At 35.0% G+C, this 14,103-nt stretch overlaps 3 protein-coding genes and 7 pseudogenes across 10 annotated transcripts, besides 1 other annotated feature; 4 read left to right on the forward strand and 6 right to left on the reverse strand.

Annotated features, from left to right (window-relative positions):
- Positions 1 to 14,103: part of a mobile genetic element that runs on past both edges of the window.
- TVAGG3_0212830 lies at positions 1,317 to 2,228 on the forward strand (annotated as a pseudogene). Its single transcript has one exon. A coding segment is annotated over exon 1 (912 nt).
- On the forward strand, positions 2,923 to 3,252 carry TVAGG3_0212840 (organellar and viral DNA polymerase type B; the record flags this gene model as incomplete). The annotated part of the gene is made up of 1 exon (XM_051226712.1): positions 2,923 to 3,252. A coding segment is annotated over one exon (330 nt), but the record flags the coding sequence as incomplete, so codon positions are not given.
- TVAGG3_0212850 lies at positions 3,345 to 4,225 on the forward strand (annotated as a pseudogene). Its single transcript has one exon. A coding segment is annotated over exon 1 (881 nt).
- On the reverse strand, positions 4,890 to 5,519 carry TVAGG3_0212860 (annotated as a pseudogene). The gene has a single exon. A coding segment is annotated over exon 1 (630 nt).
- Positions 5,791 to 6,003, forward strand: TVAGG3_0212870 (annotated as a pseudogene). The gene has a single exon. A coding segment is annotated over exon 1 (213 nt).
- TVAGG3_0212880 lies at positions 6,021 to 6,439 on the reverse strand (annotated as a pseudogene). Its single transcript has one exon. A coding segment is annotated over exon 1 (419 nt).
- Positions 7,915 to 8,450, reverse strand: TVAGG3_0212890 (annotated as a pseudogene). The gene has a single exon. A coding segment is annotated over exon 1 (536 nt).
- TVAGG3_0212900 lies at positions 10,466 to 11,364 on the reverse strand (annotated as a pseudogene). Its single transcript has one exon. A coding segment is annotated over exon 1 (899 nt).
- On the reverse strand, positions 12,019 to 12,689 carry TVAGG3_0212910 (protein of unknown function, DUF4106 family; the record flags this gene model as incomplete). The annotated part of the gene is made up of 1 exon (XM_051226713.1): positions 12,019 to 12,689. A coding segment is annotated over one exon (671 nt), but the record flags the coding sequence as incomplete, so codon positions are not given.
- Positions 12,788 to 13,664, reverse strand: TVAGG3_0212920 (protein of unknown function, DUF4106 family; the record flags this gene model as incomplete). The annotated part of the gene is made up of 1 exon (XM_051226714.1): positions 12,788 to 13,664. A coding segment is annotated over one exon (877 nt), but the record flags the coding sequence as incomplete, so codon positions are not given.

Consider the following 14,103-nt stretch of genomic DNA (forward strand, 5'->3'; position numbering starts at 1 on the left):
TTTTTTATTTTATTTGAAATGTACGCTGAGTTTGTTGGAAAAGACTGTTGGAAAACTTGTTTGTTAGATGAGAAATATGAAATTCACTGTTGTGAGTCATTTGAAGTCAGAAACAAAAAGACAAAAAGAGTTTTAAGCGAATGTGAGCGAAATGACGGATATGCTGATATGAAGATGGGTGGAAAACACTATCTTAAACATGTTGTCATTGCAACTCATTTTATACCGAACCCTAACAATCTACCTTTTGTAGACCACATAAACCATATAAGAAACGACAATAGACTTGAAAATTTACGTTGGGTTACTCGTTCTGAAAACAATAAGAACAAAGGCAAATTTCGAGATATTGTATTCGAATTTGTCGACGAACTAGAAGATGAAGCAATTGAAATTACAGACTATGGCAAGCATACGTTTGAGTTTTACTACTATAGCGAAGAACAAGACTCTTTCTACTTTTATACTGGCGTAAACTATAGGAAATTACAAGTATGTTTTACTAAGGCGGGCTATGCTCATGTAAACGCTAGAGATACAGATGGAAAATACGTTCAAATACTTCTTAACAAATTCAAGAAGCTATATGGCATACCATTTTAAAACCATATATTTTTACATATATTAAATGCTTCAGGTTGAAAAACAAAGAACAAAAGTGGCTCGACCTCAAAACAAACATTTTATGAGCTTACAAAGGGTGTTATGAATGAATTCAGCAACATACATCCTGACCTCGTTCATTTTGTTGCTAAATTCAGTAAAAATAATGTTTAGGTGAAGAGGTGACATCTCACCCGTTTTCTCACCTCTTTTCTCACCTCATGAATTTTCATGAATTTCATCGTAAATGTTTTGTCGAAACTTCTTCATCGTATATGTTTTGTCATGATTTCATCGTAAATGTTTTGTCATGACTTCTTCGTAAATGTTTTGTCATGACTTCTTCTTCGTACATGTTTTGTCAAGACTTCTTCGTATATGTTTTGTCAAGACTTCTTCGTATATGTTTTGTCAAACATGAACGTACATGTTTTTTCACCTGTTGAATTTTGTATAAAAAGCAACCCGCTGTTTTCCGCCGGTTGGTATATTCTTCACAAAATGCTTGTTTTGAGGTCGAGCCACTTTTGGCTCCACCTGTTTTTTCAACCAAAACTCATTTTTTTCAGCAAAAATATATTTTAGGTGAAGAGGTGAGATTTCACCTCTTTTTTCACCTGTTTTTTCACCTCATGAATTTTCATGAATTTTCCCGAAATAAAAAATAAAGTTGGTTTTTTTAAAAAAATATTTTTTATTTTTATTGTAAGAACATGTTAGCAACAACAGCACCAAACTCTTTAGTCATGAACCCACATCTATGTTAGTAGAGATGAAAGCTTCATTCCTTCTTCATATACTTTCGAAACAGAAATCCAGAAAGATAAAGCAAGAACTTCTCCAAGGAGATTTAGATTGCACTGCAAAAGATGAAACAAATGAACAGTATCTTTATGAAATGCAGGACCTCATCGACCATCTACCTAAACTTCCTGAAATTCAGCAGCAAAGCTCACTATTCCTGAATTCGATGAAATAGAAGTGAAACCAACTGACTCAGTAGAAATAAAGAAGTTCATACGAAAGGTAAACTATGAGTTTCTAGGATTTCATTGCAACCACAAAGTCATGGACAAAGATTGCGACATGGTATATAAGAACATCTCTGACATATACAAATCTGAAGAATTTAAGACCTACGACAACTTTGTTTCGTTAGTTGCAAAATGTGTTTGGGAAATAAGAGATAAAGATAGTAGGGGTAAGGTATGGAACGAACAAATAAAACCCGCTATGTTCGAGATGAAGAGAGCAATTGACGCCTTAGTTGTTTTAGCAGGTAAGGTTTCAGAATATAACGCAAAAATGAACCCGCAATGTTCTAAATGTAAAGCAGCAATGAGGAAATATAACTATTCTGTCAAAGAGATAGAACGTATGCGAAACGACTATGCAGATTTAAAGAAAGAAGCAGAAAAACCAGCAGAAGATAAATGGACATGTTAGCATTTCTGAACAAAAACTATCCAACAGCAGAAGATTTCCTTCTATCTGACGTCAAGAAGAAGTATAAAGAAACTTTCGGTATCGTTAAAACATTTGACATACTAAAAGAAGAAATAGAAGCTACGAAATTGTTTAGGATTTCAAATATACATCGTACAATTCATGTAAAACGCTTATAAAATAACTGAGGTGAAAAAAAGAGGTGAAAAAAGAGGTGAAATCTCACCTCTTCACCTAAAATATATTTTTGGGTCATTTACGCTCATTACGAAGAAGTCTTGACAAAACATTTACGATGAAATCATGAAAATTCATGTACGAAGAAGTCTTGACAAAACATGTACGATGAAATCATGAAAATTCATGAGGTGAAAAATTAGGTGAAAAAACAGGTGAAATCTCACCTCTTCACCTAAAATATATTTTTATTGAATTCAGCAACAAAAATCTGAGTAAAATGGCATATGCTTGCTTCCCTCGGAAACCGAGAGAAGGGATTCCGTATGAAATTCATGAATTTCCTTAAGACAGAAAAAATAAAGTTAGTTTTTATAAAATATTTTTTTATTTTGTATGTAAGAACAGGAAATGACAACATTGAGTTTTGAAACAGTTAAAAAGATAGACAATGAGACCAAAGTGGTTAGAATAGGTGATTTAAACGTAAGATACTCAAAGAATACAACAAATATTCTTTGTCAGACATTATATCTCCATCTGGAAAGAAAACATCCCACGACTGGGTTAAGAATTGCTTCTACTCAGAAAATTTTGACAAGAAATCCTGAGCTTATGATATCGGTAAGATTCTATGGAACTACAGCATATCTTATAGACAAAAGTCTTATACCAATAGTTTTGTTATGGTTAGACCCAGTTGTTGGATATAACTTCATAACATATGGTTCATTCGATACGGAACGTTGCAGTGAAGGCTTACTTTACATCGTTCAGAAACCGAAGGACTTCAATACAAAGAGATATAAGATAGGAAGAACATATAATATAACTCAAAGATATGACAGTACAGTCAATAGAGTTAAGGTTGTGTTTGTTAACGATATGAGAGCTGCTGAAACAGAACTACTCGAAAAGTTTGAGAAAATGTATGGTGCTCCCACGAAAGGTAAAGAAACGTTTGAAGTAGATGAGATAGGTAAAGCTATAAAATTATTTGACGAAGTTGCTGAAAAATACATGTAAAGCGTATTATTTTGGTCTTTTATTACAAGATAGAAAAATAAAGTTAGTTTTATTTTTATTTATTTTTTTTTATTTTGTATGTAAGGACAGATATGTCAACAACAGAGAACACAACAACAGTTATAGTCCATGAAGCTATAAATGAAGAATACGAGTACATACAGTTTAACAAACAACTCCGTCTCATTCGTTCGGTCAAAGACGATATGTACCAAATGCAAAGTATTTTGACAGCATGTTTTGCTCCAGATACTAAACACGCAGACGACTGGTTCAAAAACCAAAGCACACAAGAACTTTTGAGTGAAGCACAGCGAGACCGACTTCCTTCGGGGTCGCCTAAAACTCATGAAAACAGTGAAATTTCTCTAGACCGACTTTTATCGGCCTTGCATAAAACACATGAAAATCGTAAAAATTTGCCAATAAATTTAAGAGGTTGGTATGTACATAGACTTCTTGTAAATGCTGTTGCAATGTGGGCTTCGCCTCGTTATGCTTGGTATATTTACAGACTTCTTGACGAAATTTCATAGACAAGAACGTGAAGAGATGGAAAAAGAAACTTCAAGCAAAAGATGAAGTCATTGAATCCAAAGACAAAAACATACAGAAAAGAATACCACGTTCGGTACCAAAAGGAAAGGAAAAGAACTATAAGTATATGATTTACACTTGAAGAGATGGAAAATGAAAAGACAGAGATATGGTTATGTTGCATTTAGTCAGAAAAAACAACAAAAGCTTTTACGACTTAGCTAAGATTTACAAATCTGACAGAAATTGGTTCTATCGCGAAAACTTACCGATTTCAATGACACCAAATGAAGATGTTAAACAGATAGTTCAAGATACTTTACCTCAAACACACTATGATATGAAAGGTTGTACAATACTTACATTCAAAGAAGATTTGCCATTGTTAAAGGAAAAAATAACAGAGTATTTTGACAACTTCAAACAAGCAGAGTAAATGAACCATTTATTTTTCAAGCTTGACTTCAGATGGCTCAGGTAGCTCAAATTAGGTAAATTGCCTCGTCAAATCCTTCCGACAGGAAGAACTCTTGCATCCGACAGAAAAAGTTTTTCCTTCCAACAGGAAGAACTCTTGCATCCGACAGAAAAAGTTTTTCCCGACAACAGGAAGAACTCTTCCATCCGACAGGAAAAATTTTTCTTGTTGTTCGTCCGTAAACCATTCAAATTTTCGAAAATTGAGAACTTTTTGGTCGAACTTCAGAAAAAGTTTTTCCATCAGACAGGAAGAACTCTTCCATCAGACAGGAAGAACTCTTCCATCAGACAGGAAGAACTCTTCCTGAATGCCTTCCAAAGCCAGAAGAACCGACAGCCCCAGCACCACAACAGACTAAGACTAAACACTTACATTTTCAAGCTTGACTTTTTACAATTTGAACTTTGTTTGCGTAGATGTGAATTCTGAAAGAAGTATGAGGGTCTTGTATGACTTTGTACTTCTCCCATAGTTCATGTCTGTCAAACTTACCTGCCATGGACTCTTTCATAAGTTCCATGAAATCGTCTTCGGACAATCCAGGGAAAAGTATGATATCAGTAAGTATTCTTTTAACATCCTTACTTAAACTCTTTGCTGTCTGTACACAAATGACAACTGAGATGTTAAAGTGTCTGAGCTTCTTGAGAATTCGACACATGTCTTGTTCTCTGTTCTTTAACAAAGGATGAGAAGCAAAGTCATCTAAGATAAGAAGACATCTGTGAGGGTAAGTCTTCCAATCGTAAGATTGCAATTTCTTCGAAATGTATTCTATCTCTTTCTGTTTGTTTCTGAAGTGTTTCTTCTCTAATATTCTCTGCATTTCCTCATTTGGGTCTTTAAACTTTGAATTGACATACTCATTTATAGCATTGTACTTCAAAACTCTTCTTTGGTACTTCTTTATCCAATCTAACAACTCAGAGTCTTTTATACATACTAACTTAGACTTTTTTATAATATCTTTGAACGAATTTACGGTTTGGTCAAATTGACCAGAAGTACTACAAATAACAACTAACTCATAGAATGGGTTCTTCTCATCTAGTTCTTGTTGTTTGCAGCCATTTTAAGATAAGTGAAAGTCTTACCCGACCAGGTGGTGCGATTAGACCTGTTATACCATTCTGAGCAAATAAGAACTTTCATGTATGGGTTTTATCTGAGCATTTTCTAACTTCCTCTTGTTCTTGTTTAAAACATTCTCAAATTTCTTGTCAATGTCAGCAAACTTTTTTTCTAACATATTTTTAGAAAAATTAAAATTTTTATCTTTTTGAAAATGTCTAGCGATTTCGCTATCTATATTCGAGACAAGCTTTTCGACAGCAAAACATCTGTCGACCATAAAATCTTACATAGTGTAAACAAGAAAGGTGAATTTGTTCTAAAGTTCTGTTTCTGGGAATATGACAAGAACCATAAAATTACAAAGAGCAGTCTTAAAATTTGTCAATGACAGACTTGTTGACAGAGATGACGCCGATTGGAAAGATGAAGTCCAACAAAGTTCTTAGAATGCAAAGAAGGCACATGCGCTGTTCTTGAAGATGAAATAGAAAACAGAATAGAAGAGCTATTAAAGGACAAAGAACTTTTACATAAATATGGTTCTGAGAAATTTGACATAACTCCACCAGAAAAGAAGAAGAAGAGAGAGAAGAAAGAAAAGAAAGTAGAAGAAAGAGAAGAAAGAACCAGAGCCAGAGAAGAAGAAATTTGACATGTAAAAATAAATATTTTATTTTTAGAACATTTCTGGGTCAATGTCAATGTTCTCTTCCTCTTTAGGAGCAAACACTGGTTTAGACTCTAAAATCTTTTTACCCAATTTACCTTGAACTTCAACTATCTTAGACTCATAATATTCATAGTCGTCTGCTTTCTTTGGTTCATAAGGTATAACAAGTTTGTATGCTTTGCCTTCTTAAGGTTTGAAAACCTTCTGTCAAAATTTTCTTTGACTGCTAACAAACCTTCTATGTCTAAGTCTTCAAATTTCGCACCATTTTTAGTCACAATAGCAAACTTAACTGGTTCGATGTTCCAAACTTTGCTGAATGAAGACTTTTCAAAATGGTAGAAGTAAACATTCAAATAAGCGAATGGGTCTAGTTCTTCTTTGACTTCTGTCATGTACTTATTTACTGAGATGAATTTTGCCATCTTTTCTATCGGATAAAAAAATATTTTTTTAAAAAAAAACGTTTTAAAATGGTATGCCATATAGCTTCTTGAATTTGTTAAGAAGTATTCGAACGTATTTTCCATCTGTATCTCTAGCGTTTACATGAGCATAGCCCGTCTTAGTAAAATATACTTGTAATTTCCTATAGTTTACGCCGGTATAAAAGTAGAAAGAGTCTTGTTCTTCGCTGTAGTAGTAAAACTCAAACGCATGCTTGCCATAGTCTGTAATTTCAATTGCTTCATCTTCTAGTTCGTCGACAAATTCGAATACAATATCTCGAAATTTGCCTATGTTCTTATTGTTTTCAGAACATGTGACCCAACGCAAGTTCTCAAGTCTATTGTCGTTTCTTATATGGTTTATATGGTCTACAAGAGGTAGATTGTTAGGTTCGGTATAAAATGAGTTTGCAATGACAATATGTTTAAAATAGTTTTTTTCCACCCCATCCTCATCATAGCATATCCGTCATTTCGCTCCCCATCCGCTTAAAACTCTTTTTTGTCTTTTTGTTTCTGACTTCAAATGACTCACAACAGTGAATTTCATATTTCTCATCTAACAAACAAGTTTTCCAACGGTCTGTTCCAACAAACTCAGCGTACATTTCAAAATAAAATAAAAAAATATATTTTTTATTCTTGAGCTATTTTTTATCTTGACTTTGTTGTTGCAATTTGTTCCATTTGTTGCATTTGTTGTTGAAGTTGTTCTTGTAGTACAATACTTTCACCAAGTTGCATCTTCCAATTCGAAACTTTCTGCCGTCATTGACAAATACATAGGACATAAAAGTTTTACAGGAACAAAGTTTGCGTCGACTAATGTCAACGTTATGTTTGCTAAAGTGTTTGAGTTTTACTAAAGCTGAAAACTCTGCATTCGACATGAACAATAGGCAAACCAGCAGAGAAAGTGTTGTTTATACGCATGAGTATCTTTTGGTCATAGTAGTTTCTGTCGATAATTCGAATAGCACTTTGAACCTAAGTTTGAAAACAATATATATAAATAGGTGTACTTAAAGTCAATGGAACAGACAAACCTTGTATGACACCTTTTCCTGTTATAGAAACTGTTGGTAGTAAAAACCAGATATAAGTTTTGTATTATAGCTCATATCGTTTATACTAAACTCAGTCGGACATCCAAACATAATGAAACCTGCTCTAGTTGCAGCACATGTTACATCCGTCCTTAAAGTATTAAATAAGTCAACAAACCTGTTGGTGGTATATCTGAGTAAGTATCTTCAAAGAAGTATTTTTTTACCATTCACAACAACAAAGTCTTCTGTGTCAAAAGAGCAAAACAGGCTTTAGTCGTCATCGTGTTTAAGGTCAGTTTACAATATCGTCCTTGAGGACTTTGTAAGTTTGTTGTTATAGAATTATATGACTCAGGGTTTTTAGTCGTAATAGTATAAACCACTATGTCTTCTGCCATTTACTTAGCAAGTAAATTTTAATGAAATGTTGTGGTCGTCAAATATTTTTATGACGTCTGGGAAACTATATTTAAGTTCAACGTTTCACCTCCTTTCATAACGTATATCTTGTCAATGACATTATATGAAACACCACAGCAACTAACGTCGGGTTCTATTTCTTTGATGTTTATATCGTCTGCCTCTGTCAAAAGTTTCAATAGTTCTTTCAAAACTTCATGAGGTGCAATGACATATGAGTTCACTTTTACAGGGTTGTGTTCGACCAAGTTTAACATTATACCCAAAGCTTGACAAATCTTCTCCTGAGTTTTAAGTTTGTCTTTAAGTTGTTGGTAGTCGTTTCGAATATCTGCAACAGAACTTAAGTCTCTGCTAACTTCAGGATATGTTGGTTGTTCTTTTACAGGAACTATTGTTATACCATCTTCGTCTTCGTATGGTTTCCCCACTTCAACATCTCTGTCTTTGACATTGACAACAACACTTTGACTGTTTGTTTGAGTTGGTGAATTTAACTTCACATCTGCCACCGCCATTAAACCTTTTGAAACACTCACGCTTCTATTTTTAGGAAATGACATTTTACTTAGAATAAAAAGATGGACGTATTTGAGTATCTCTTCGAATTGAAGCAAAACAAAGTTTACACACACAAACAATACAAGTTCATTGACAGAGTAGTTCTTTACACAAACAATGGAAAATGTTATAGAATAGCAGTCTTTGCTGAACCAAAATATTTTCATAAAGCAAAGAAAGTTGGTATAACTGAAATGGTGAAAGTTCTTGAAGCAGACAAAAATATAACAACAAAACTTACAGATATTTCTAAAGGTAAGTTTATAATACAATATTATGTCAAAACTGGCGTACTGTCAATATTTGACGGAGAGAAGTCAGTTCAAGAACAACTTACTGACCTGCTGCCAAATCTGCTCGATGGAAGCTGTCGTTATGCCAATCTGAGGAGCCCCAGCAGGTTTCATCGAACGAATCTTCAAAAGAGCATCTTCCGTGAAAAGTGCTATTGGTTTTGTAAACTTCTTTGCTTTCAATTCATCTGGACCGTCTCTGTCACCAGTATATTGTATTTGAACTGTACCAACAGTTGAAATACCACCCATAAAGTCTTCTGAGTCAGCAAATGGAATGCCAAGCCAAAAGTTTGAACGGTCTCCATTTGTATTATTGAGTTTTTTGACCTCCTGTATGAGTCCATACTTTCACATATGGCATAATAGAACTTTGCATTTCAGGGTTAATGGTTGTTGTGAAGTTGTTGTTAAAGTTCATAGCATCTAATGTCAAGTTGTATGACCTCATATCCTCAACTGTAGAATATTCTTCTCTTGGATAATATTTGCCATCTATGTTTATATGATATTTAATACCAGGGTTGTAGAAGCAAGAATAGTCATTTATAGTTCGTCTGAACAGTACAAACATAGTATCTGCATGTTTCATTGCAGTTGTTAAAGCAATATCTGTTCTTGCACCTGGGTCAGCACTTTGGTTTCCAACTTCACCTGCAAAGTCTTTGACAGATATTTGGTGTATAGGGAACATAAGTGGAACTGCAATATATTTGGCAGCTAAAGCATTTGAAATATCTGGGTCCAACATATAGACTGCAAGTCTGCTTTCTATTCTCTTGCATTCAAATTTTTCGCATGTGAACTTAACTGGGTCCCAAGCAGTTCCAGCAGCATTGAAATAATAGTTTACTTCAGTGTTGAGGTTTGAGAAACAAAGTCTAAGTCAACTTTGTCTTTGCAAAATTCGGCGAATGACGTTTGATTTGCTCCCTTTACGTCTGTAAGAGTGAATGGGTCTTGTGTTGGTGCAATGACTAAGTTATTTTTGCTTGGAGTAAGTTCAATAGAAATTTTTCCTGCCCAGTTTGGCAAGTATCTTAAAAACCTGAAGATGAGGAAAGATGACAAAGGAACTCTAAGTTTCAATTTTACTTTGGTTACTGCTGCTGCAGTTTGTCCAGAAAGGTCAACATAAACTCCTGGAACGTTAGGGTCAAGTCTTCTTATTTTCTCAATAGTTGCATACTGGTCTGTTTGTTCTCTAGCTTGTGGTTGTACTGAGTTTCTCAAAGCGAACCATTCATAGTTTGCCCATGTTACTGTTTGAACTAAGTCAGAGTTAGAATATATCTTATATCCCATGAAAACTTCTGGAGCATATTGGTATCCGACATAGAAAATTCCATTGCAACCTTTCTTGTCAGACAACTTGGCAGAAGGTTTTATTTCAATGTCTTGTTCCACGTATAAGAAAGAGTTGTCAATAGAAATTATATGAAACCTGTCGCAAGCAATATCTACTGTTGTTGAAGAACCTTCTCCAAACTCACCTACGTTTCCATAAGAAACAGCAGTTGTATATTCGTAAGTTCCAGGAACTATTTCTGACCTTCTAATGGCATTGTCGCATTCGTTATACCATTCGGAAACATTTCCGTTCATAGCATCCAAAACTGTTGGCGTTATATTCTGAGCGGCGTACATTTCATATGAGTAAAAATATAGAATAGTTGGATTTATATGTCATAATAGAACCCACGTGGACCAAGCTTTACTTTCTTCCTGACTGAGTTTTTAACTCTTCTTTTTCCTTCATTGCCCTCTGCTTGAAGTTGTTGCATCTTTGCATTATGTTCATCTAGTATGTTGCAAATTTCCCATGTCCTTTTTGCCTTTTGGCTCTGGTCGCCCATCTCAGGTAACCTATATCCTAGAAAGAGTTTGTCATAGTCTGTATTTGAGTCTTCGCGTATTGTTTGCATGACTCTTTCCTGAGTTTCCGGTTCAAGCGCTTCAAACAGTGCCTGTCCATATGGAATAAGCTCGTTTCCAAATATATGTTTTTGTAGCCATTCTGGTTTTCTTTCCATGTTACCAACTATATCTTTTGTGAATGGGAAAGCTTTTACCCAATCTTTCAGTCTTGCGTCGTTTATTTCTGTAGTTGGTTTTATTTTGTCAAGGAACATGTTTTTCAATACTAACATTTCATTTGGTACTGTCCATTTGAGTTTTCTTAAATATTCATCCCTTCTCGGTTCATCGCCTGCAAAGTAAGTTTTTATGACATTTTGTAAACTTTCGTTTGCAAGGTCATGTACAATAGGTTCTCTTCCTTCTCCCTCCCTAACTTTCTTTCTAAACTCTTCACCAAATATACCATCTCTATGGTTCTGTGTAGTTCTTTGAGATAAATGTTCTAGAACGTCAGGTGTTATATTTCCATCAGCCATGTTCATTTCATACTGGTCCAAAATATCTGCATGTTTCATATCTTTCAATGGCATTAAAGCCGCGCTTAAAATACCAGCTATATCTTGTTCACCATTGACTTCCATTGCGTCTACAACTTCTTGGAATTGTGGTTGTAAGTTTATGAACCACCTATCTGGATTAGCTTTATGACCCATCTCATTGTAGTTCCATCGTCTGCAGAAACAAAAGTAGGTTTGTTTCCATCTTGGTTAGGTTCTGAATGAACTTTAAACAATGTTTCATTTCTATATGTTTTCTTGAAATTTAACCTTTTATCTTCACCGAGTTCATCCGAAGATTGAACGTTAAATGCTCGTAAGTAAAAAGGGTTGTTGTATTTGTGTACATTTTTTTTCAGTTCTTCCATTCTATGCTGAATATTTTCATCTGGTGTTGGAGTCTTTTGTATGTCGGCAAACATTTTTCGATATTCTTCTACTATGTCAGCCGAATTTTTTTAGACTCTTGGAAATATTCCATATTCTCCGCATACTCTTGTTGAGGGTCAAGATTTTTCGGCTGTTCCAAATCTTCATCTAGTTCTGTGAAGTTAGTTTCCAAAGGAGTGACTTGTTCGTTTCCTTCAGGCTCTTCTAGCTGTTGTTGCTGAACTATTTCTTCCATGTCTGGTTGTATCTGAACTTCTTCCTGTGGAGTTTCTTGTACCTCATCTGCTGGCATTTCATATATTCCGAGACCGTTTTCAACAATTTCCCTATCTACGTCATCCGCATTCATAAGCTTTTGTTCTTTCGTTCCGTCTCTATTTTTTACGCGTTTCATGACGAAAGTTGAATTGTCATTTAGCTCTGACATCAAATATCTCGGAGTAAATTCATCCATGTCATTTGGATGATATGCTATTAAATCATATCCCTTAGCGAGCTTGTATTTTCCAGGTTTGAGATTATATCCGTTTTGGTGCTGAGCCATAAAGCTAAATAGGTTCGGGTCAGTATTTCCATCCTTGAACTTTCCAATAGCTTCTTTATATCTGTCACTAAAGTCAACAGTATCTGGGAAACCACACTCTTCTTTAAGCATTTTTAAGAATTCTTGGTTTCCTTGTTCTCTACTTCTTTTATGTCCTTGCTCTGTTTGTGGAGGTGGTTGTTGTGCAGGGTTTTGAACTGTTGGTTGTGGAGGTGGTTGTTGTGTTGGTTGTTGTGTTGGTTGTTGTTGTTGTTGTGTTGGTTTTGGTGCATGCCTGTGTCTGTGTCCATGTGACGATGTAAATGTTTTAGGTAGTCCTGGTGCAGGTGCTTCTCTTGGAGGGTTTGGTGGTATATAAGTTCCACCAGCTGGCACATATGTTCCATCTGCAGCGTAATGTCCTACCTGACTTTTCGTTCTTAAGAAAGCATTTACTAGGTCTGTTTTGGTCTGTTGTAACTCTTTTTCTTGACTTTTCACAACAGTTGCTCTAACGGCGTCATAGGCACTTTGAACTGCCTGTCTCGTTGCTGCATCTGTTATTTTCGTCATATTTTGTGCTACTTCTTTTAACTCTTTGTCGAAACCTTCAGACTTCAGTTTCTTTCCAGATGAGAAGTCGTTCACTTGTTTCACCTTACTATGAAGAGCTTCGAAGGCGTTCTTAAAGTCAGCATTTGTTAAAGCTTCATTTGAACTGTCTTCATCCGCTTGTATTTTTGTCCTTATTGACCCTATAAGCTGGGCTGCTTTAGCGTTGGCTTGGGCATCTAACCAGTCATTGTTAGCTTTTATATATTCTGCGCTTTTCATTGCCTTTTGCATGGCTGCGTCGTTATTTTTACTTTCTTGTGCTAAGTTTTCATACTGTACGGTTTGGTTTTGCAACTGTAAAAGTTTTTCTGCCTTTACATTTGCTTCAACTTCTTTTTTATACTCATCGCTATCCATATATGTCTTCAGGGCTTTTTGTTTTATCTCTTCATCTTTCAGTATTTTATATTGAGTAGTATGGTTTTTCAAATTTATGACATCTTGTTCCATTTTTGCTACTTCTGTTGCTTTTTCTGACACTTTTTTTGCATATTCCTCTGTACTTAGTTCTTTCAGTTGTTCTTCTTTCTTCTTTTTCTCTACGTTTAACTCATTGAGTTTCTTTGTGTGTCTGTCATATTCTAGTTTCTTTTCGTTTTCACCTATTTGCTTCTGTATGTCTATGTTTGACTTTTTGACATCTGTTATTTGATTTTTGAGTGAACTCAAATTCATTTGACTTTGAGGGTTATAGGCTGTTCCGTCTGCAGCTCCACCATAGCCTGCCATTTTCGCTAAAAGTGCCGCTCTTAAACCTCCACTCTGTGCACCAACAACTCGGTTTAAAAGCATAGGATTGCTTGACATTTGTTGCAACATAGTGGGGTCATTCAGCATTTGTTGTTGCAATTGTTGTTGTGGTGTCAGTTTTACTATTGGATGTTTCAATGCTCTCTTCCTCTTACGTATATTCTTACGTAGCTTACGTGGCATTTTAAGTGAAGTTAAAAAGCGGTTTTCGACAGATGTTTTATTGTGACTTCTTCGTAAAGACTTTGTTAAGACTTCTTCGTAAAGACTTTGTTGAGATTTCTTCGTAAAGACTTTGTTGAGATTTCTTCGTAAATGACCCAAAAATATATTTTAGGTGAAGAGGTGAGATTTCACCTCTTTTTTCACCTCATTTCTCACCTCTTGAATTTTCATGAATTTCTTCGTAAAGACTTTGTTGAGATTTCTTCGTAAAGACTTTGTCAAGATTTCATCGTAAAGACTTTGTTGAGATTTCTTCGTAAAGACTTTGTTGAGATTTCTTCGTAAATGACCCTAGTAGTATATTTTTGGTGTAAATTTCATGAAAATTCAAGAGGTGAGAAAACAGGTGAGAAAACGGGTGACATCTCACCTCTTCACCTAAAATATATTTTTGGTG

This window comes from Trichomonas vaginalis, chromosome IV (genome assembly GCF_026262505.1).
Source record: "Trichomonas vaginalis G3 chromosome IV, whole genome shotgun sequence".
Classification (NCBI taxonomy): domain Eukaryota; phylum Parabasalia; order Trichomonadida; family Trichomonadidae; genus Trichomonas; species Trichomonas vaginalis.